This window comes from Periplaneta americana, chromosome 2, assembly GCF_040183065.1.
Source record: "Periplaneta americana isolate PAMFEO1 chromosome 2, P.americana_PAMFEO1_priV1, whole genome shotgun sequence".
NCBI lineage: Eukaryota > Metazoa > Arthropoda > Insecta > Blattodea > Blattidae > Periplaneta > Periplaneta americana.
This window is the reverse complement of record NC_091118.1, coordinates 100881417-100907685: the sequence shown is the minus strand read 5'-3', so window position 1 is coordinate 100907685 and position 26269 is coordinate 100881417. Positions and strand designations below refer to the sequence as shown.

Genomic DNA, 26269 nt, shown 5'->3' with positions numbered 1-26269 from the left:
AATTTATCTTCATACATAGTATATTCTGGCATTATATCGATTAAAACTGAGGTAGATGTAGTAAATACACAAGAATAAATTAAAAGTAAATAAAAAAATATCTACCACCTTATATTTTAATAACTTTTATGTATACTATTTTTAAATTATTATAATTTTAGTTGGCATAATTTTTAATAATTCTGTTAAAAGAAAAAGGACATAGAAAGCAAACAACCTGTTGCAACAAGCCATAGGCTATCTTTGGCGACATTCAATACCAGTCCTGTTCGAGATCTGAAACATGACTATGGTACAGAAAGTGAATAATGAAATAATAAAGAACTGTCATGCAAACACATTTGCACAGCCACAATTACATTTGCGAGGCCATCTAGTACAAAATGCCTACGATACAAATGCATAGGAAGGTTTGTGAACTATAGGCATGAAGTGTCATTCATGTAACACCAACTTTGCTAACAATTCTAATGTAATTAACTCCTTATCTCACCTTTGTTATTGTGATCATCACATTACTCTGAGATACAGTATTACCAGTACTTATCTTTGGAAATTTTATGAACATCTGTCTTTTTAAATTAACCTTCAGTTTTAGCTATAAACGTCAGCTACAAGATGCAAACAATTTATACATATGCATACTGATACATGTTATGGGTAGAGTCCGAAAATCAGATAAACCTAAGTTCATCTGGATAAAGTGAATTTTATCCAACCACTTTGAGTAAAGAAAGAATTAGAAATAAAATCTGCTAAACAGCGAGCCTAATCCAGGTACTGTCCGTTACTCAGGAGAAGACGAGCGAAAAGAATGTGAACTTCTTGACTATCGCTGCTGATTACTATAAACATCGCTCAAATAAGCATCCCAGTAGCATGAGTAACAATGCGTATGGAAATTAAAGCTAAGTTGAACAGAAGGAGACCTAATGTTTCCGCTTACTGCAGTACAAATATTGCACGTGTCGTACGTTATCTGTTCACATCCTTTCCTCCTCAGTCTGCTCTCATCTTCTCCTGAGTCACCGACAGTAAGTGCGAACTATTCACATGTATTTGGGGAAACTGGTATCTTCGTTTGTAACAGGTCTGAGCACGCACACAACCTTAAAAATAGCTACCGACAGTGAATCACATTCTGTATTTGAACAGAATTTTCAAGGAAGTTTTAGTGACTTAATATCTGCAAAGTAATCGAATGCAATAGTTTCTACATACCTAATGAGAAATATCATGAGTTCACAGACTCTGTGTGAAAAATGTAAAGACTTCAGCTTCTATAACATCTAAGGACTATTGTTGTCTGAAACAGTTTGACATGCTTACCGTTGGAGTAGTTGAGGAGTGTACCACTCCTTTTATACCAGATCTGTCCAGTGTAAGATTTTGTGACGAAAGAAATTATTAAGCTCTATTTGAAACATAGCATACCATGTCAAAAGAAACTCAAGTCACAGACAAGAAGGTTAGTTGTGAGACCAACGGTTTTTAATGAAATAAATAATGGTGGACAAGTAGATCAAGTTGGCATGCAAACAAGTTGTGACGGATACATTAAGTTCATCATGGTGTATCAAGGTCATGTGACAAAATTTGTAGTTACATCTGTTAGAATAAAAATCTGTTGAAGAGGTAGCTAAAATTGATTTTTTTTAAAGTTCTATCAAGTTTGTAATTAGATAATGGTAGAGAGTTTGCCAATCATGTAGTTAACGAATTATGCTCCACGTGGGATGGACTTAAATAGTACATGGTAAACCATGGCATAGACAATCCCAGGGTAACATCGAAAGGGCAAACCAAGACCCACAAAATTATGTTTATAATGTGGATGGCTCATACAAACTGTAGGCCTACTCATTGCTTTGAAGGGCTACGATTTGTTCAGATTATGAAAAATAGAGTTTATCACGATCGAATAAAGCATCCTCTTTACCAACTATGTTCGGCTGTGATATTAAGGTAGGTTTGGCTACGTCATGTTTACCCAAAAATGTTGATCTTCTTGAAAGTGAAGAAGACTTAGACAAAGTGATAAGTGAAAGCCATAATGAAGGTATTGACATTGATGAAGACGTAAATGTTATTATAGAAAGAGTCAGATAGTGATGAGGAAAACCAGGAGGATCTAACCATTGAGAGTAATCCGGGAGTAAGGGTTGAAGAAAACGAACTGGGACCGAATAGTGAGGACACTCAAGTGGTAGGCACAGAAGGAAATCAAACTGAGTTAGGCACAGGAGATGAGTGCAGTCTGTGCTGAGCCATACAGGGAAAAGGGAATTTATGAACTTCGCGGTAAGAAAAAAAGATACCAATGCTAACAGACACAAAGCCAAGGAGAGTTTAGAAAATCAAGCAAAATAAGATGAAGTACTTGTCTAACTCCAAGTTCAGTTCGGCCAAAATTGGAAACACAGTTCGAGTTTAAATCCCACGTATTGACAAGGGTCGACATTCTTGCAGTGATAACAGTAGTAGACTCTAAAGTATTCTACAGATTGGAAAACGAATATGGGATAATCGCTGAACACTTTACTAGGAAGCAATTTTCGATTTGTGAGAAAACCCTGATGGATTTGACAGCAGTATCAACATAAAAGTTATTACCTCACATAGCAGATACCCATTATGTCACCTAGCAAATAGGCAGTCATATTCAAGTGGTGAAGGCTATAACAGATGTCACTGTAAGCGGAAGTGTATAACCAAAAAGTTTAAATGCGGAGCTTCAGGAATTCTTTGCAATTCTAAACCATATCATGCTCTTAACAACTAGCCAAACTAAATTATTTTGAAATGAGTGTTCTACCAGTCAGATCATTAATTATCTCGCATTTCATTATTTTATTAATGTTGTCTAAATCCAATTATTCTTTATAATTTGAATAATAATACAAAGAAAATCTATCTTGTTTCTGAAAAATTCATTTCTAACTAAACGGAGTTAGGTAAATGTACGATTAGCTCAGTGGCATGCTGTACATGGAAAGCAAATGAAGCATTGCTTCCCCTGTTCATATAACGAAAAAGAAGAAATTTACTGCAGAAATTATATTTTAATCGTGAGAACTATGAATTCTCTAATCTTAAAATGTCACTAAATTCTTTCTCTTAGCGCCTGTCCTGGCTGATACAGATTCGTTTATTTCCGTTTGATGATTGTGCTACTAAAGAGAGGAGAACTGCTTTGGTCTCCAAATATATTTAGGTGAGTTGGCTGCTATCAGTTTTGTACTATACATATAACAATTTCTATTATTGCTTCTCTCACATGAAATTGCACTGCATGCCACTGGCTTAGCTGGGTTTAGTTAGAAATGTATATTTTATTTCAACTTTACCCAGCTCTTTTAAATAATGCATATTTTATCCGGGTAAAGTAGGTTTATCCAATTCCTGGCTCTACCTGTAACATATTTGGCATGTTGCATCATGTTCGAAGATGTAACTTTTAACCACCATGTTTAATGAAAAAAAAATTCAAAGTGATCGTTTGTAAAATACTAAACTATGTAATGGTTATAGAGATTAAAATAATAAAAAAAAAAAAAAACAAATAAATGTTTAAAAGGGAACAAGCAATACTGGTTTATAAATAGGGACGGATTTTCTCAGAGTTATTTCTGTAAATATATTCTGGAGGAAGGGAGGTGCATATGGTTTTAAATGTTTGATGTACCTCCAATGTATGAGATAGAGTACTTACTAGTTATGAAAATCAAAATGGCTAAGTTAACTGAGGGAGAGAGTTATAGTTTTTCCAGGTAGTTAGTAGAACCAATTTTTTTTTTTCGAAACGTCGTATCTTTCAGACATGTTTACAGATGGAAATAATCTTAAGAGAATCTCTCCCAAATAAGAAACAAGAAATCTTTTCAATTAATATCAATCTGATATGATGTTAGATATCCAATCTCGATACATAATTTCTGTAAATTAGTAATATTTTATATAACTAATCAAAATAACATTGATATTAATATTGAAATAATCAAATATACTGTTTCTGCTTCTTTCAAACAAGGAACTGTGACTTGGAGAATTTACTTGTGTATGTGTAATGTTCGACAATATATGCTACAATAAAGCACAAAAATTTTATATTGACGAAATTTGAAATTCAAGAGAAGTGAAATAACATGCAAGTAGCAACAGAAAGATTATTCAACATGCACATTTCTCTTACTCACACTACTGCATGCCTTTCTAATAAACAGCAGACTGTGTTTCACTAAAGAAGTGGAATAAATGGAACAAGCACATCTATTCTGGTTGTATTTCCCTCCAGTTTTGAGTCATTAACATTTTCAGTTCGGTAACAATTACAAATTTAAAATTATTATTGTCAGGTTCTAAATCAGTACTGTAGTGATAATATTTTAAAGTTTGCAAATTCTTTAGTATTTTAAAATTTGAAAATTCTTCCTGTGACAATACAAACATTTTACATAAAAGTAAATATTCTTTCTATCTAATATAAAAAATGGAATATTTAGGCAAAATTTATGTCACATGAAAGTAGAATCATCATTTACTTTATGCATCAATGACCCTTTGCTTTATTAAAGAAATTAAAAACAATTCGAAAACATTCCAGACGAATGATGAAGCAACTAATTTAATAAATATTGACAAAAAGCAGCCAGTCAAACGCAGAGAAATATGCAAAAATGAACACCTTTAGTTTCAAGCATGTATGGAACTGAAAATGTTAAGGTATTCAATGGCATCTATGAAGTGCTAGTACTCATGTATACATGCCTGGTGTACAGTATGCCTATCCACTGGAATAAAGTGGAGTGTCTACAGTTATTTCAACACACATATCTATGTCTTGCACCAACTAATCAGGAAGTAAACTAAATTTCGGTGGGTTAAAGAAGGATTTTTATTTATTTTAATACTATACTGGTCTGGGAACATTGCTGTTCACTAGGAACAGTTAGACACTATATCATGCTATGAGAGACGGTTTTGTCCATGTGAAGTTACACCAAATAGGAATCTGTGGGAATATGAACAAGTAACTGGCAACAAGAATCCCTCGATTTACAAAATTTCCATTCAAAGAAATCCGTTTGTAACTCAAAATTAAATTTCTATTAAAACTCTGTCACATAATAGGAAAGTTATATGTCTTTTAAATTCAAAAATATTTTAGAAGAAGAATTTCATCTCTTGATTATGACAAGTACGAGATATGTTCTGTATCACACTCCTTTAATATTTTTCTCTTTCCATGAATATAAGCAACAAATTTTATTACAAAAACAAACGTATATCAAACATCATCACTAGTTTAAAACTGCATTCCTGATTATGATTAAATTGATTTAACCATGCATCAGTGAATGCTACCTGTAGACATACAATAGTGCCCTGCAACTTTCATCTTCCACTTAAGTACCACTTTGTAAACTAACAAAACAACATAGTGCACGAATGCTCTCCCGACTGAGCTACCCCAGGACACTGTCACTGTCACGACACTGTCACAATTTTTCCCTTATATCCACGCAACTCAAATGGGCTGACAAGACCCCAGAACCCAACTTTGAGTGCATACAAATACTGTGTGACTTAAATTGTGGATTTCTGTTAACGTACCTCCAGTAACAAAGGGTCCTGGGATCGATACCCGGCCCCGGACAATTTTTCCTTGAAATTATTCAAACCTGCTTTACAGGGAGCTACTACCTGAAAGCCAGATTTGCATAACAAAACAACAATTTTACTGTACACAACTCCCTTTAAATTACTTCAAAAGAAATCGCTAAAACTATGTTCCTATCTGTCAATGAAAGACTTGAATTTTCTAAGAAAGAGTACTGTTGAGAAGGATCGAAATTAGAAGTTTTTTTTTTTTTTTTTTTTTGGAGAGATATTCAAACAAAAAATAACACTTCTTATACTGACACATTGAAAATGTCCAATAGGAAAAAAATAAAGGTTTTCTTAAAATACCCGTAATAATTTTAATCTCATTAATTATGTTACATGCCTATATGTGGTTTTAATACAGCATAAAATGCCTTAATTATTTTTGCTAATGAAAATTGCACGTGGAGACACGAAAATGATAAGAATCGAAATTCAAGTGCACACCAAATCCTACACAATATCCTTTATATACATCCTCACTTTTAGAAGACAGAAGAAAACTGCAGTATAAATCAATTAATGGAAATTAGTGAACAAAGTCTTCATTAAAAATGAGGGATGCCTGTTAATGGTGAGAACAGGATTTTTCTGTACACGTATCTATGAACGAAAAGAAAAAGGTGGGAGCGGGGGGGGGGCATATTAGTGCTAACAAACCGTGAACAGTTATAGTGTAATTACCAGCAACAGTCCAAGTGGCACGGTCTGCAAAGAAACACAACAACAGCCACGTCGGTACACCACCAGGCAACACTGAGCTCAATAAAGGCTTATACTCGCTCATTCACTCAACCAAGTGCCACTCACGCTTCAACAGTTTGTATTTTAATGGTAGGGAAAAGTTGCAAGTTCATGACTTTAACTTTACATATATACCTACACACAATCTTTAAAGATGGGTTGATTAAACAAGACAAAATGAAACAGACATCCAGGTCACAGGTAAATTGAAGGAAACGTTTTACTTAGCCATAGATAAGAAAACAGACAAGAGAAGAAAATTTGCGTTATGAGTAGTTTTATGTAATACATTTTTTCATAAATTGGCCATAGTTTTGGAATATTCGCTACAATTTAAGTTTAAATTATTTGCAAACAATACTTTCATCTCCTATAATTGGACAGTTTTTTTTTAAATCACTTATCACTTAAAATACACGTAACTTTGAGAGTTCAAAACAAAACATTATCATTTAATATCTTCTGAAACTGTTAGTCTATAAAACTCTATAGAGTGAAATCTTATCTTGATGTGAAAACTTATAAACTTTTACACAAAGAAAAAGTGTGCAGGTACCGTAATGTAAAAAGTTATGTTTAAATATGAGTAATTACTTAACATGTAAGAATTAGGAAACTTAAATTCGAAAATAGCAATTATATATAACTTCGTTATATAGATATGTATTAAAATACTGGTACCTACAATCTTTAACTTTTGGAAACCGAATTCTGAAATATTTCATATATTACTGAGCATCAGTGTTCATACTTAACTAATTACAACTTACTTCCATGTTCATCACTTCTCGATGGAATGTTAATATTGTGAGGTAAAAGTAATGATAATGATATATCAACAACACCTTAAAACATTCTGGATGTGTGAAAGATCATATTCTTACATAAATTCTCGAATTTAATTTATTCAGCTGATTTAAAATATATGAAAGCCAGACAAAATTAAATAAAATAACAGAGCTCTATATGAATATTTTAACATACGAGTGACCAAAACTTCGCTATAATGCCACTCTGCATTGATGCTGCTCACTGATATGCTCGTAAAAACAGATGCTATTACAACAAGACCATGGCAGTAATGAACAAACATCACGTGCAAATGTATGTTTCTTGAATTGATGTGTTCGTGATTAATCATTAAACAGAATATAACCTTGTTTAGGTAATCTACTGCGCAAAGAGAGTATATATTTACTGGGTGTTCATTTCAAAGTGTGTCATGACATCACTGTTGTTGGGTCACCGATTTGAAGCGAGTTTCAGCTTATATGTTAGAGAAGTTGCCTATTATTTAAGGCGTTCTTCAATCTGAACTTGAGAATGTGTACGGTATAACTTGAACGTCGTAGCAACAGATGGTGGTCTGTACGATCTGTGTGCTACCATAACCTCTTTCGAACTGTGTTTTGCGCCGGCAGGTCGTACGCAGGGTATTTGTTATCATCGGTTGTGTACGGTAACATTCCACAACACAAATCAAATGCTCCGTGTCCATGTTGACCATCGAAGTTAATGTCAACAAATACGTAAGTAATCGTCTTAACCCTCTCCCCATATCCCGACAGTACGTATTTCCAAACAGTTCACATTCCTGCCACTACCGGTGTTACCGTACATATCGGTACATACTCTTCAGAATGAACGCCGTACTTGCTAGGCAACTTCTCTGCCTCATAGGTTATACACCTCTGCTTAAGTGTAGGAAGACTGAATTCTCTAGGCTCATCGGCTAGCCACATGACGGCATACAGCGAGCCATGACACATTTTGAACTGAACACCCAGTATATATATATATATATATCTGTGTGTGTGTGTGTGTGTGTGTGTGTAAAACAATCTGTCCATTAAGTGACTAGGTGAATCTCCAGAGTTCACATTTCAAACTACGGAACGATCCATGACCTTGTGAATACATTTTTCATTGAGGAAATTCGGATGCCCAAAATATTGCTTCATTTTTTAATGAGAAATGTATATAATAGTTCTATTAAAAACGTTATACTGATATTGAAGAAGTCATACAAAAGTGCCAAAAGTTTCGTGGTGCAAGAGCTTAAAAAATCCGAGCTCTTTCATTAAATACTCCTTTATGATGCAAAAATTAGAGTTATATTATATTAGCAATAAGATAACAGTTTATTTTTTTAAAAAGAAGTTCTTAATGCTGGTTAGTTCATCTTAATGATTTTACATATATTATTTGGAGATTCAACTGAAGCACCGCATATCCCTCTCCATCCCCAACAAAATGTCACAAAATATGCAATCAACATTTCATTTAAGAAATGTACTTATAAAATATTCAAAGACAGAGTTGTTGTTATTAAAAATGTGCGACTGTCTCGATTTTCTAATCTAGTCTCCTGAGACTTCCCTCTCAAAATATTTGGATATAGTGCACAAAAATGGGTTCATATATCTTGGAAAAACTGATAAATAACATGTTATATCACCTTCATTTCTTAAGGGAAAATGCAAAGAGTGAAGGATAATTTCATAAACTAGTATAAAAAACAGAACATTTTAGCATATCCTTGCTTAATTTTAGTCACTAAATGACATTTAAACTGCTATTTATTAACTTTATTGTTTACATGAACAAAATATGTTCTGTTGATGTGCCCATTATGAGTATTTCTTATAAAGGTGCGTACACACGTAGCAAACAAACAAACAAACAATAAACGAATGACAGAGTGAATCTTCAATGTTTCGAGAAAAAGTGCGAATCACCAACAAATTGTCAGAGAGCATTCGCATTTGCTAATTTCTTCAATACTGACAGACGAAGATATATATTAGCAAGTGCAACAGTTTATATTATAGGTAGTCTAACAAAAAGAATGTTATTAAATTAAAGACGACAGTGGCAGACACCATCTTACGAAAGTCACAATCGGTATTGAGACACTGACTTGCTTAATGATGAATCGGAATAGTTTCAGAACTTCTATCGAATTTCAGCAACAGTCTTCGAAATGCTATTACCATAAAGTGGGGTGACTTTGAATGCCGAGGTGACTTTGAACAGTAATTTAGCGCCTTTCTAAATTAAATGCTGTACCCTATTGCGATAAAACTGAACTAGTTTATTGACAACTTAAACAGTTTTATCGCAATTGGGTACAGCATTTAATTTAGAAAGGCGCTAAATTACTGTTCAAAGTCACCTTGGCGTTCAAAGTCACCCCACTTTACGGTATGCAAAATAAGGCTAAAAATTTAGAACATAGATACAGACTGGCGATAAGCAATACCTATCATGAAAGACTAGCACTAACACTTCGATATCTGGTGTCAGGGGATTCGTATACATGTTTGATGTATTTATTCAGAGTGTCGAAACAAATGATTTCCAGGATTGTTCCAGAAATTTCCTGGTCCTTATATAATACAAGAAGATTGATGATAATTTCTTCAGTTCACTCCAGTTTTGACATTCTAGTACCGGTTGGTGAAATGTTGCGTCCTACTGCTACAATCAACTACGAACAAGTGACAAATCCTGTCCACACCAAAGGGAAACCAAACGATTGGTTCTCCTTCGCTGCGCTATCCATATGTTCCAAATTCAGTCAGCAAATGCATTTGCTATATATGTACACGACTTAACATGTACACATGGCCGCCAACAGAAAACTCGCCATATAGTAAAACAGCCAAGTTTTGTTCACTCTGTATTAAATGTAAATGTTAAAGTTAAAAAATAAAAAGGTATTAAATTTATTCACAATAGGGCTAGTTGGTTCAAGTTTTTACTGAATTCCCATTGATGTATGCATGATGACTGCAAACACAAGAGCAATTATTAATACACTCAAAAATAATAAGGTATGTACAACCAGCCTCACACATAAACGAGGCATCAATGGTCGAATTGGGCCAGTACTGTTATGAGCCGGTAGGGTATACTGGAAGTAATATAAAATGCCAAAAAGCATAGCAGCAGTAAAAATTTAAAATTCACTGTTATTTACTGAAGCTGATCACACAATCAGTTACGCTAACCAATAGTGTCGTCATATTCTGTACATTCTCTTAGACATTCCTGCATTAATGTATGATGTCGTATGTTTTCTCATGGGAGCAATGTCGTATTTAAATAATCCCCAAAATAACTGTATCACAAGACACGTCTATGCATACCGGCAGTAATTTATTTCCAATTCGACCACTGCGAGGCACTGTTTAGTCAACTGTCCAAAAACAGGTCTGTGACAGCAACAAGGCATCACTCATGAGGCAACCAGGCCAGAAGATAATGGGGTAAGGTGGCCAGTTCCTTTCCCCCTCCACTGCATATATCGCTAAATGGATACATATTACACTAATCAGACTTCAGATGTATACAAAAATCGTTCTTCCTCTGATACTTACCGTCAAATGAGATGTACTGGCTGGCAATTAATGTACAGTGCCTCTCAAAAACAATGAGTGGACTCTTGGTCCTTAAAAATACGAGATTTAGCGTGCGATTCACAAGAGTACGAATTGTATTGCACATGATACTACACCATAAAGTTCTGCTGCTGTTGTTCAGTGTAAGACTCCCAGCGAAACATTTAGCTCAGTGTTAGAGGACTTGTTTGACTTACTTCGTATAAACGAGGTGATGGGTCGATCCACAGTCGAGGTTTTTTTTTTTTTTTGGCTTTTCTATTTGCATTTGTTTGTACTTTTAAAGACAAAACACTGTTGGTTATGTGGAATTGTTTATTGCTCTACATCTGAAGGCTATTATGAGGCTGGACTTGGCCAATATAAAAGAAATGTCTATCACAGCTCTCATTCGCCAAAAGATTGTGAAAAGTTCTTCATGCAATGCCACCTCTTCCCATGCATCAACAACTCAACTCTATACCTCAATTCGTCCTTGCTACGATATGGTCCTGGCCATTTGGAGCGTAAAGTTGCCTTTACTCTCGCCCACACGTGTTTTATCAGGTTCTTATCACGTGACAACAAAGATGATCCAAGAGATGGATATCAAGTATTCCTTCAGGATAATGCTCCTGAGTGGAAGGAACTAATACATTCTCCAAAATATGGAGATAGGTTGCTGTGTTGAGCTTCCTGTGGATACGTTCTGGAATTTCTGCTCCATTGTATGACATCCACCCCCAACATGATACGCTTATGCGATCCGACCTCGCAACCGGATACATGAAGCAAGCATCAGTAGCCATCCATGCAATATATATGGACAGGACCATCATTAGTTCTCGAGATGGTTACTTCATCAGAGAAAATTACATTTCTCCAATCAAAGTCCTCTCGAGTAGACGTGAAAGCTACATGATACACAATCTGCTCATCTTCTAACCTACCCTTCCTGGCAACTCGACGAAACCTTATAACATGGCTAAGGAAGCATCTCCTAGCAGTTGCTGTGGAGCCCAAAAGTTGAACCTGATTATTAATTCAGGGGAAGTTAGATATGTGGGATCCCTAACTTCCCTAATTAAACTCGCGTCCTCTCTCCAGGAAGAAATTCGTGGCCTTTCAGGAATTACACGATTTCTTAATTCTCCATCTAGGCAAAAACGATTGGCCCACTTTCTAGCCTTAGATGCTCTCCGAGCTCTCTTCGCACTGCGGCAGCGGAAAGCCAGGTGCGAATGAGTCCTATTAACTGAAAACGTAGTTCTTGTCTGTCCGCCATTCTCAGGGGGTTATTAAGAAAGTAAACACAGTGAAGAAATATATATAGCTGTAGGAATGGCATTATAGGCCATAGTTCTACCTTTTCTCTAAAGATGGTAAATCAACTATTGTCTGCTAGTTAACCTTTCCTGTTTCATGTTTAATGTCATTGCATTCATTATATTATGCTAAATATAATGTGTAGACGGATAGCCTTTTGCAGAAAGAAAACTTATTATAATGTTTTAGAACTTCGTGAGAGAATTATGATGAGAAATCTGTTTATAAAAAAAAAGCTACTGCACAGGATCCAAACTGGAAGCCAATGTAGTTCAGCTTCTTGCCTTAGCCATCTACACTATCGAAGCTTTGATAACTCTGTGTGTATTCCCTACCTTACTTATTCATATACAAATTACGCGCAAGATTTTCGATCATATTACATTCTTCAAAGCCTCAGAAGATCTACCATACACTATCCAGTCTCAACTGTAACATACTTCAGACTACTGAACCAAATAAGCGAATTTAAGCTACTTAAATATGCGTTGTCTTTTAAACAAAGCATCACATGTGCAGTGCGGAATACTTGAGATTTTGAATATTTCAAGTGCTCATTCTTTTTGAGCAGCAGTGTACACATCAGCCAGCACTTCAATCAAAGATTAAACGAGGCATAAGATATTAAAAACGAAGTGTCATTAGTTTTCTCTAACAATTACAAATTATTGGTTGAATAAATGTACATGCCAATGGGCTATAGTAAATATATAAAAATTGTAAGTCTCACATTTTAATTTGTAAACAAACATTTTACACTGACTAAATTTAATTGTTTTATATCACTTTGTCCTTGTGGGAACTCTTTAATAAAGAAAGTTTGTAGTAATAAACTATTGTGTGTGTCTATATATATATATATATATATATATATATATATATATATATATATGACCGAATTCAATACAGAATATGCTTTATGCAAGCAAATATTCTAATATACCGGTATTAAAATAATAATAATCTCACTAAAAATGAAAATATGCCATTGTACTCATGTTCGATTATATGCAATTGTAAATGATGGTGGTTCTCAAAAGTGTGTTCTGCGGAATCCCAGGGTTTTGTCGTAGGGGTTCTGAGAGTCCTAATGGATAATAAATTTTATTTTGTATTCAAGGGATATTATAAATTGTATACCCAAATTACGAAGATATGAATAATAATAATAATAATAATAATAATAATAATAATAATAATAATAATAATAATAATACTTAGGCATATTATTATTATTATTATTATTATTATTATTATTATTATTATTATTATTATTATTATCACAACAAAACAAAGAAAATGGATTGATTACTGTACAAAGGTTCTGCTGTTGCACTATAGATTGAAAGGAGCTCTGTGGTGGGAAAAAGTTCGAGAGAAACTGGTATATGAACACAGGTAGAAATTTAGTACTGTACCGTAAATTTTCTGCATAACGAAAATCTGGAATTAATAAATCACTTAGTTATTGAATAAATTAGTAATTTCGATTTGTTCTTTATTGATTCAAAACTTCAATATCTATTCAAACAGATAATAATTAGGCTATACTAACTTTTTTTCAGCAATTTAGACATTGTGTATATAGTAAGGATATATACAGTACAAAGTGTGTATCATACATCTTCCTTGCTTGTCTAATTGATAGTTTTTCTTTTTGTAACGTCACTTTTGAAATTACACAGTGGAACTGGCTGACAGAAGAAAGCTCCTAACTAACACGAAACCTTTACGAAGGTTCATTATAAATCTCTAAGAATATATTCTGGGAATCGAATCCCAGATACTTTGATAAGAGATTCTAGCAAATTAGCACTATTTAATGACAATAAAACGGTATTATTTTTTTCTATTGAATGATTGAAACGTTTTCACTACTTTAAACTCTTTTAATATTGGGTGATTAGTTACAGAACAGTGAAATTTTTAAGCTGATTAGCTAATTCGCACATATATGTTAAACATCAATATATTAATACTGGAATCGTGATTACGATATACCAAAATCACTCATACAAATCGCATACAATTAGTAAAGCCTTATTGAGAAAGGTGTTGCTATAGTTTACAGTTCAGGAGTTATTCATAATTCATGTCCTTGGATGGCTGGATGGTTTAAGTGTTTCCATAAAACTGGACTGCAGAGATATTTCAGCAACTATGAAGCATGGTTGAAGTTTTGTAGCAGCTCTACCAGCAAAGCATAACACTATACCAAGTAGACATTAAATATTGATGTGCAATTATTATCATGATGTTGTAAAGGTATCATGTGACTTGCCTATCTAATGACTGCATGAAACTGTTTATACCATTCAAACACTCAAGGACTTGTTTCAGAAAGATGGAGGGACAAACACTGACTGGAAAAGTAATGGTCATTCATATTCAAGTTATGTTCGTATTTATTCAAGAAATATTTAATGTAATTAAGAAAATTAAAAAAAATTCTTAGTTCTTGTAATTATATTATTTAATGTTAAATTCATATGCACAGCTTCTCAAAGAGTGAGATACCAATGCAAAAACAACAAAATATTCCTAAATGAGAAGCACATGCAAATGAAAATGATGTCACCATTCTAACAAAGTGACGTCATATTGCTCTGAAATAAGTTTACATTCTTCTTCACTTCATACATACCAGTATGGCCGTCATTAACAATGTAATTAAAAATGAAGCACTATGAATTACGTCTAATCTCTGAAGTTCATCCACCTTACCAACTCAGCAACAACTATGAAGAGGATGTACAACTTGAGGATGAATAAGTGATATTGAATATTTTCATCAGTATATACCGTAACAATGGTAAGTGTAAATCAGAAATTGTTAAAAAATCTCTAATCACAGTAAATTTGAACTTCATCATGAAATCTTTAACTAAAATAGCATTATTCTTCGTATTAATAAGAATTTTATATGTTTCAATCTATCTAATATGTTTTCGATTTGCGTAACTATTAATTATTTCTTATATTCTACTAGAAAAAAAAAGTTTAACAAGTGAAATGATTATTTACTGCTGTGTGAATATAGTGACAATCAAATGCAGTCTAAAAATTGATCATAAAAGTGTCACTCAAATACTACTTTTAATTAGTCATAAGTATTATAGTATATACAGAGCGGACAAAATTAAATGCGGCTGCTCAATGATCCACCGATCTTCACATGTTATAGGGAGTAGCCCACTTCCCGTCAAACTGTGATTGTAATCTGCGGCAAGATAAAAAAAAACTCACATTATTATTGTAAATGCTGAAAATGTGACCAAAAGCATTCAAATATGCTTCACATCTCTTCAGCACACTCCCAGACACTTTCTGTAGTTCATTTTGATTGCTTTCCGTATTTCATGTCAGATATTTTGCTTTATCCTTATCTCATCCTCTGGGAGCAAAAGCACTATATGGGATTTGTACGATTTTAACTCGGCATATTGAACTGTGGTTTTAGACATCCCTACCTGCCGAGTTAATTGGCGCAAAGATTTTCGAGAGCTTTGCTCTAATTGAAAAACCTATTTCGTCCAATTTTTCCTCTGTTAAGACCCATTTATTCATTTGAGTTTCTTATTTTGAACCAATAATTCTTTTAAGAGTCTGTATATTGTTGTTTTATCCAGCACAAGAAAATCGGGAAAATGATTATGGAATTCTCACAGACACTTTCCCTGCAAAGATTTTTTCATGAAAGTATTGCAAATAAAATTGCGTTGTTCCGCAGCTAAGGAGGAGAATCAGAATCTATTGCGAGGGTAAACTAAGCCATAAACCCCACAGCATGTAGGGACATGCAGCTGACTAATTTCTTTGAACTGCAGTGGCATTTCGTTTCATCCACTCTGTAGTTATTCATTGGTATCTGAATCTCAATCTTTACATTTTCAAGATTACAATACTGCATTTAAATGCTCATAAAAATCCATGTTTCGCTGTCTTTATCAGCAACACTTACAACTAAGCATCATGTTATCTAATATATCTCATTTCAATCACCTAAGTCCCAATATATGTTTAATATCATAATTTGACTGAACATAAGCAATGAAAGAACAAGAATATTGTAATGACATTTAAATCTGCTGACAATACCATGTAAATTTTCCTACATGAATATATTTTATAGAAATAAATTTGTGCATAGCAAATGGCAATATCTATTTTCAGCTGGCTGCTTATTGGAAAATTTTGTAATGGTTTAAAAAATGTTATTTTTTATTCCAACCACTTAATTTGAGACGAAGTGAAAGATTTTAAATAGTTTTAGGACAAAATTCACCACTTATAAATCTATAACAGGGGCAATATACTTTTATTACCAATGTTTCATAATTTCCGTTATGCAGCCTTCTGCCTAACAAATAGTAAGTTCCCACCAATATAACATTTTTATTTTAGCATTGTTCTGTAATCAGGTTCAAGTTCTTCACGTTTTTGTAATAGCTGACGAAACCCAACTATATTAATGGTAAATAATTCTAATTTCTTTATGGATTTTATATACGGTAACTTATTATAAAATAATACATCATTTTATTTCATGCTTCCTAATCAAAATAAGTCAAATTAAATCAACCTTAATCCAGAATAATATGACACACTTTAAAATTTTTCTGTGAAAGAAATGCTTCTCTAGCCACTTCAATTGCAGACTACGTATTTGGAATAAGTAATATCTGTCCTTAAAGTCTGGATTCATAAAGGAACTCTGCAACTCAAACGAGATCTCCCAAATTACCTCACTCAAATATTATGTAATACACATGATGATTTAATTTCAGGTTATATTCATTGTCAACACTGTAATAAAATTAACAAATACTATATTCATGAAATATATATCATCATTCAGAATTAATTACTTGCTTGAGTGAGTGTACACTCTAGTGGACGCAGGCAACTGTGAGAACAGTACGAAATATCGCACTTATTTACATACATACTTATTTTACAGTTTACTTCTATGAACTATCATAAACACATAAAAAAAGAAATGCCAGTTCGTAAAACAAAACTGTGGGGGTTATCAAAATGTGTTACACAGGAGTATTTTAATGTAGTAAAATGAATAAAACTATAAAAATAGTAGGCATGTATCAAAGTAAATTTGTTAAAAAAAGAAAAAAAAAAACAAAGTATGGAGGAAGAAAGGTTAAAACTACTGTTTAAGACAAAATGAAGCTTAAAAAATTAGACACTGCGTTATCATTTATTTAGTGTAATAATGAACAAAAATTCGTACCTTCACACTAAATTTGTGGCTTACTGTTTTCTATCAGAATGTTGTAATCAATAACATCAGCCTATTATGCAATACTAAAAATTCCTCCCAGAAAACTGAAGTGAGCAATTTATATGTCTGTTTGCTTTGCGAAGTTTTATAGAAGAAGATGGACAGTTCTTTTGTAATACTTTTTGATGTAATAAATAAAAAATGTTCTAGTTTTTGCTGGTCTTGTAGAGAAAAATCTCATTTCTTCATGAATTCCGACCAAACAGGTGTTTCACTCATAGTAAGATATGGCAAGACAGAAGGGAAAATTATAACAGAATGCTAGTTTTGACATAGGCAAGAAATGGAAGGAGCTGGACTCTCCTAATCTGTGAAATGCCACAAAAAGATCACTTTTAGAAGACACTTAAAGAAAGGATATTATTGTCCTTGAAAATCTAATGGCTTCATTATGTTAACTTTGGAACTAACAGCAAACATGACTGCCACTTGACCACAAACGTGAGTTAGAATGCAAGCCTTTCACATTCATTCATAGTTTTCTGCCCAAGATCAAGTCTTTCATTGTAAACCAAGTTGCCATGTTTGCAGTTTTTCCACACTGCCTCAAAAACAGGAGGAATAAAATTGGTGACAAAAAGTGTCACATATCAAAAATAAACTAAAAAAAAATCATTGGAACATGATCATTATGAATATTATGTATGTCTAAATATTGGATGCAATTCAGTACTATTCACTGTAACTGAAATATTCCAACTGTTTAGCTCTCTTATATGTTCTAAAGTTCTTCTATTTATCCTATGCATATTAAGTCTTTCCTAAAAACTACAATCTTAATATTTTGTGTTCATGAAAATATTTCATTACCTCATGAATCATGATATAGATGCTTATACTATAATTAAGCATTCCTAATCTCTTGCAAAGGCATGAGTATGAAGAATAAGAGATTAACTACTTTTCCCTGTTTATTCTAATGATCTAATGCATTAAACTAGCAAAACATGAGGCAGTAATAGTGCAAGTATGGACAAAATCTGCTGCTTATATTGAAGTGGCCATCTGAAGCAAGATCCACATATTTGATCTGAATGAGATGGCGAATCATGGTACGACTGCTGCCATCTGACTCAAACAAAGAACATGGACGGTACCTAAGCCTGTCAGAATGACTGTGAACTAGCATTTTGCGCATGCCCAATATTAAGCTACGAGTGAGCAAATAATAACTAACCTGCAGCTCACAGAATCGACTGTCTATCGTTCCTGTGTAAAGAAACTGCAAGCACTGTTGCATGGCTTGAGGTGTAACTAACTTAGACAGAGTCACCACTGTCTGCAGGGAACTACTGGATCGGCCTCTTTGTGTGTTGCATTCCACACTGTCACACTGAAAAAGAAGTAATGTTACAATAAACATTTGCTTATATATGTAGATAGTAATACTTTTAAATTAGTCTACTCACGGTAAAAAATTATTACATAGGATAAATTGCAATGTTGAAAAAGTGACATGCAAAACTGAATTTGTCTAGGAAAAGGAAAAGTTTATCTCCCACAAACTCAATGAGATGAGATGGCATACACTATTCCCTTCATTGAGAAGCCGTCTGAACTATGATTAAATCCAGGTTTCTCTAGCCCAAATGAAAATAGCGCCTGTTCTTCTTTCAAAGACTGGACCAGTTGGCGCATTCTATCCTCACTTTGTAAAAAATGTGAACTAACACACAACATTCAGAAGTAGTGCAATTCCTTGCTCATGTCGACAGCATTGCACTAAATAAAAACAACTGGCTGCACTCAAATAGAAGCCGCACCTACAACTTATCTACATCTTAAAACTAGTTCAAAGTTAATATATTTTAAAAGTAGGGTAGCAGGTTGATGTGTTATAAGTTTCATTCCAATGATGAAATTGTTAGTTTGGAGTAAAAAAGTGATTATACATCTTCAATACACACTTTTAACACTTTATATCACTTAAAATATACAGGGTTAGTTTTAAGTCCACCGACAAACTTCAGGGAGCGATTCCTCACTCAAAATAGAGCACAAAAGTTCATACCACCTTGTGTCCGGAAATTCATAGTTTCTAAAGTAGATGGCAGTGGCGACAATCTCTCATAACTTGCAGTGTGCGTTTTGTGTGCTGCAGATAATGTGATTTAAGCAACGTAGAATCACAATGGTCTGGTATTCATTCCAGAAACAAGCCGAATGGTGTTTGTGTGTGTGATGTGGGTGCTGCTGTTTGTCAGGGTACGTGGCTCAGTACATCCGTGCTGCCTCTCGACTGTTTCCACCTGCTTGGCTATACACGAACACCATCTCAGCTTGTTTCTGGAATGAATACCGAACCATTGTGCTTCTACGTTGCTTAAATCACACTACCTGCAACACATAAAACACACATTACAAGTTATGAGAGAATGTCATCAGTGCCATCTACCGTGGAAACTATGCATTTCCGGACACAAGGTGATATGAACTTTTGTGCTCCATTTTCATTCAGGAATCACCCCCTGAAGTTTGTCGGTGGACTTAAAACTCACCCTGTATTATAGAAATAACTTTCTTGAGTTATATTGAAACTAAGTTGGTAATTCACCTTACTTGACTAGTTTCAGCTTCATTTTTAGCCATCTTATTTGTATAACAAATCTTAAGCAAAAAAGTGAACTTTATCTACTCTAGCTACCATATTTTATATTCCAATATGTTAGCAATTCAATAGAGCAACTAGCTACAGATGTGGATATAACACTAGACAGAAAACCAGCAGCAGCTCTTAATGCTAATGAGTTACAGCACACTGATTATTTCGTTAAATAAAATAGCATTCATGTTTTTTGTTCAAAGAATGCGATTTTATTTTTTTATACAGTTTAGCTAGGCTTATCAGACGTCAAAAAAATCCGGCATGTTCTACATTTTAAATTTTAACCTTTGATACAGTGTCTGGGGGGAATTCTTGAAAAATCTTAAGTGTTCTACACTTTGAGTAACAAACATTTATTAGTTTTAAAGTAGATTAGCGTGACCAATAACCGAAGTCTGCTTCGAAGATGCAGATGTGTCCAGCTCGCTCGAATCTGTCCCTTCAAGCTCAATGGTCTCTCTTATCCCCTCCTCCCATCCATTCATACTTTTAACTGCATAAGGATTTTAGAAAAAATCTTGTGAAGTTTTATTTACATGTAAGAACAGGTAATTTTTATTACAAAACTATGATTAAAGATCCACAGAATATATGTACATATAGGTAAATTGGTAAATTACATTATGCTTTAAAAATAAACTTACATGGCAGTTCTTACTACACCAATTACCAACAGAAAGTTTTTATAATTACATTCTTTACAGGATATTCAAATAAATCACAGTTTTTCGGTAACAATATTTGTGTGACTATGGATGATGAAAGTATTAGCGTCATGCATTACAGGCATTAAGTTCAGTTCAAGTTAATTGAGTATGACGAAGTTCGATATTCGTCAATGTTCGCTCTGCAGAAGGAGACCTGTCGTGTATGCTCCACCTTTCCATGAGATCTATTACTTTCTATATGCTCCATTAGAAACCTCTTATGATGTGGAAATGTAATAAACAAATATAATAAAATTGCAAACCAGATTAAGTTGTACCTTACATGCAAAGTAACATTATACTGTACTTTTGTTACCGAAATAGCTTTTACGTTAATTACGACTGAAGTCCTATTATTAAAAATAAAATAATTAATAATTAAACATGTATATTTAATGAAGTAGAAGCTAGGTGCCTGGCTTCAATTAGGGGTTCACAATTAGCACTTGAATACAGCACATTTTTTAATGGCACATAGATTGAAAAATGTTCAGATGTAGAAAGTCTATGGTGATCATCACAAGATAATCATTTTCTAATTCCAAAATGTCACTCTAGAGGATTCTGATTAATTTTTTTCTGTAAGAATCTATTTAAATCTGCAATCCCACAAGAATTAATATATTTCGTGAGTGCTCTGAATTGTCACTCTAAATAATTCAAGGGTTCTTTTTTAGGCAAACGTGTTCTTTGTATTGCCAATTAGTGTAATATATTTTCTAAAATCGTGTAATGCTAGGATTCTTTGTACAGGGCAGAGGAGGGAGTCTTTGAGTTCAGCGTATTTGCAAGGACGTTCATTCACCTTGCAAATTCTTTTGTATTTTCACTTCCCTCAAACCCGTCACAGTTTATGGCTCTAAAAAATGTATCGATTTTGAAAAACTCACACTAAACAGCTGAAATGCTGGTCTGGGGTTCATTCGCCGGAAGGAATTACGGTCAATGTAACTAGACATAATTTTGGGCATTCAAGTGTGGAGTAATGGCACATACATGCACACAAGCAAAAGATTAGGTAAGGTGTTGTTATGATTTTCGGATGTCACATCCAATTATTTTTTATTCGGATATTTAACGATGCTGTATAAACTACTGAGTTATTTAGCGTCAATGGACTTGGTCATAGCCAGATGGTATTTGGTAAGGGTACATTGTTATGAGAAAGGATTGATGTCCTCTTGGTTGGATATTTTCTCTTCTTTTCTTTTTTTAAGATATCGAGGCAAGTTCAGGAAAATATGTGTTATGGCATCTGGTTTTGGTCGCCACTTCTTGCGTAGAAGTCCTACCTCTTTACCGTCAATAATAAACTTATTGGCTCTTACAAAAAAATGGATATCACAGATATAAGAACGAGCATACAGTTTTCTGTCTTCGTGGAATTGCTCTACACCACTTCCGAAAAATAGTCTAGTCTTTGGGTGAATAAAAGAAACGTCTTACTTCCTTACAGATTATATAACCGGATTTACATCAAGAACAAAACAATTAGGCTTATTACTACTCGCTCACTTGAACGGCACAATAAAAATCACCCGAACATCACAAGAAATATCTCCTTAATTCCATAGCAAAAAGAGTTCTACCTGCTCTGTCCACAGTATTAAGAGGAAAACTGCAGTCTTAAAACGATCGCCACGCCAATGTTTCGCTCAGTTGCCATGACAACACTAGGGGGTTTAAAAGTCCCATTACACCCTTGCTGAGTTACCACACTTTCTATTCTAAATGCTCTGGCGAGGTTCTAAAACAAAGTCTACAACCTTTCAATTTAGAATATAAACTCATAGCTCAAGCATATGATGGTGCTGCAATAATGAGTGGAAACCAGAGTGGGGTCCAGATTTTGATGCAGAAAGTACTTCCTCATGTGAAATTTGTTCACTGCTACGCCCATCAAATTAATTTAGTTATAAAAAGTGCATGTTCAAAACGCATTAAATCAGTGAAGTTGTTTTTTGCAAATATTACTGGTTCATAACATTCTTCTACACTTCACATAAAAAAGTGCCTACTGCGATTTTTTTACAATAAGTGCACACCAACCATTTCAGCAACACGACAGAACTTTCAGTCCTGAATTGTATCCTCCATTAAGGAAAATAAAGTGGAGCTACTGAAATGCTTCGAAAGGATTGAAGAGGAAGATGATTCAAATGAATGGTATGATGTAACAGTGAGAGAAGCTTTTGGCCTAAAATACTTGTTAAATAATAATGAATTTTTGCTTTTTCTAAATTTCTTTTATGACTTGATGAAACATGTTGACAGTATTATACAATATAACACAGATGTAAACTGCAAATAGATCGAGCATATCTGACGCATTACAACATTTTGAGTCAGCTGTAATGGAAATAAGAGAGAACATTAACAGATATGAAATAAATGTCGATGACGAAGTATATTCGTTTCCTCCAAGACAAGGGCTGAAACTCAGTAGCACAGGCGGAGTTATGGGGGGGGGGGGCCATAGGGGAGCACTGCCCCCCCCCAAACTTGTCTGAACTCTTTTGTTTCTATTAACATTAGAAAATACTGAATTCAAAACATCTATTTTGCTTTTGTTTATGATTAAGTTTCTTATTAATGAATTAATGTCTTCAGATCATGTGTCTGGACTATAATATTGTGATTATTATTTCACACAACAATGTTACCTTTATTTACAACAATAATGGCTTTCTATATTACTGAATTTAAACACTTCCGTCAACAATGGGTATTTCACTCCACACATCAACACAGTATTCGTTATTGCACTCCACAGACGACAATGACAATTCACTTGGATTATTGAGAACAACAATGTACTCCTAATCTCAACTAATGTTCACAAAGCACTATTTACAACACAAAACTGTCAGTTCTCAGTTCACAGTTCGTTTGCCTTGGCTAGTTCTTCTAGCTCATTCACTCAAGTTCACAGTATATCGAACCCAAGACTTCCGGAGACAGTCCACTGCACTCGAACTTACGACTTCCGACCGCGTTGCTTCCACCTGGACGCTCACTGCTGCCTCGCAAACTCACTCAAATCGAACTCTGGTCTCGAAGGCTGCTTCACAAAAACTGACTGGCTTGCTGTCCAAACTAAAACTGGCTGTGTCCTTCTTCGCGTCTTCTATTTATCACTAAACCATAGTTTCCAGAAAGTACTGTTTCCAGTGTCTTCGGGAATAATCTGTTACTGGAGACGTCTCGAGTTTTTCCACTACTGCCGCAGTCGGCCTCCTTCCTCTCTCGGCATGCAGATGTTCTCCTTACGTCCGTCCCCTCCAGACCTGTGCGGCTGCAGCCTCCTTACCCTTCGCCACAACGCCTGTCTTCTCGCGCGCCCTGCCTTCTGTGGGACGCGTGATCGACTCCCGAGGTAGCGAGAACTTTCCATCATGGTTGTCACAATATTTATTTTAAATTTCTGAATGTATAAAAATGTCTATACCTCATTTGAGGAATGGAAGCAAGCACTGTGCATTGTAATGTTTCTTTTGTAACAGCCTGTACTCGTGTGTTAGAAGTCTGCAAGTATTCCGGCCGTCACTTGGAGATGTATGAATAACATACTGCACAACAATGCAGAGAAAAAAGTGATCCCGGTATAATATGTAAACTTAAGACGAGATTATAATAAAATAATTAGAGTTTACATTTCATTTGATATCATCAAGAAAGTAAGCTTCATATAAAAAGGTTTCTGTTAGCACTGTTACGTAGTTTTATTGATGCATACAAGTGTTTCTGTATGAGAGAGAAGAAGAGGGAGATTGTTTTAAGTTATGCCCTGTTATAATTTGTAATAGACCTACAGTTCAAGCCCTAAATAATTCGGTTCGAAACATCGTGGATATGGATGTAAAACTGTACGAAACATGCCCCCCGAAAATACATTTGTTCTATGATCATATTCCAATATACTGTATCACGGTCAAGCTATAACGGGAGGAGGAGGTAAGTGATGTCCCCCATAACCCTGTTATATGGGGATTCTATGGTTTTGCTTTGCCTCCCAAGGAAACGCTTCTCTCTCCGCCTATGCTCAGTAGGCAAGTAAACCTGATGGCAGATGCCAAACAAGTATGTGATATCTTTATCAACCAATTCAATGGACGTTTCCTGCAGTCACATATATTTGGTAGCTTTAATATACTTGATCCAAAGAAATTTGCTTTGTACAGAGATAAGTTTCCCACTGACCTGGCTAATATTTTTATAAAATATTACAGTCTTTCAATTTCGAAAGAAATATGTATTAATGAATTATCAGTGATCTATCGAAATGGCACATTTAAAGACATTTCCTCTGTGTGTAATTTGTTCAGTTTTTTTATGAATTACTCCTTTGAAGATTCATTCTCTGAAGTGGACAAAGCCCTTCGAATCGCACTAACAACACCAGTTTCAACAGCTGAGTCAGAATGGAGTTTCAGTAGATTAAATGGCTAAAAACATTTCTCAGAAACATCATGGGTCAAGATAGGCTGAATTCGTTGACTTTATGTTCTTTCCGTTGGTGGATTTAATGTTGAATTTGTATTATTATGTAGTTGATAGTTTTAGTTCTATTGTGCTGAACTAATTTTTAAGCAGAAACAATTAACTAAAATGAAATAAAAATCTTGGTCCATTATTTAACGTATACTGCTAAATTTGTGAAATATCTGGCCTCACCAACAAAAATGATCACGAGCCCCCACTGATAACATCCTATATTTTGAACTATTGCGTGCTACATTTCATTAAAATAATCTAGTAATCCTCAGTTTAGCGAAACATGGAAAATGATCTTCATCGCTGTGACTATTCATTTACCCAGCAGTAATCTATGTGCTATAATGAGGTAGCACCACCCACGAAAACTATGTTCGCATGCATGAGTTGTGAGTGATGTAACATTGCCAATTATTATAATTGTTAAGCAATTGAAATATTAGTATGTGTAAGTTAACTCTACAAAGGATAGGACAGTAAAACTTCATTATACGTTTTTAGTGGGGTCTGCAAAATAACAATAATAATGAAATGAAATTAAATAACATAATAAATAACATCTGAAGACTATATGAGAAGAACGAGTTATCAATTTAGTAAAATTTTCACAAGAGAAAATTATAACTTCACACTTATGCCATCTTTGAGTCTATAATACAGTACTCAAATTTGTAACACACATTCTTGAAGAATGTAAGATTATTTGTAGAAAATCTTAGCTGCTTGGAGCCAAAGCTGGCTGATATATTACATTTCAAACTTCAATCCAGAAAATTCTACGACACTGATTTAGCATACCTTGTTCTTCCTGTGTGTTCTTCATTTAATATGTGATTATTTTACACACATACAAAAAAAGTAAGTTATTTTGGAATGCTTGCTCTTAAGGAATAAACCATGCCCTCAAATTGTGACAACTCTTTCGTAATTTGTTCAGTTACATCATGGTGTATTACAAAATGTTTCACAGTTTCTGAAGCATAACAACATCATTACAGGGCACAAGATTGTTGGAGGCAAGCACGTGAGCAGCTTCGAATTTCCATGA

At 34.3% G+C, this 26269-nt stretch overlaps 1 protein-coding gene across 10 annotated transcripts in view; it reads right to left on the bottom strand.

Annotated features, from left to right (window-relative positions):
* Positions 1-26269, bottom strand: part of RhoBTB (Rho-related BTB domain containing) — a 596656-nt gene that overhangs the window by 35996 nt on the left and 534391 nt on the right. For all 10 annotated transcript variants that reach the window (XM_069818201.1, XM_069818203.1, XM_069818207.1 and 7 more), the window contains one exon: positions 18593-18748. In XM_069818201.1, the coding sequence (XP_069674302.1) occupies positions 18593-18748 (156 nt within the window). The remainder of the gene's footprint in view (positions 1-18592; positions 18749-26269) is intronic.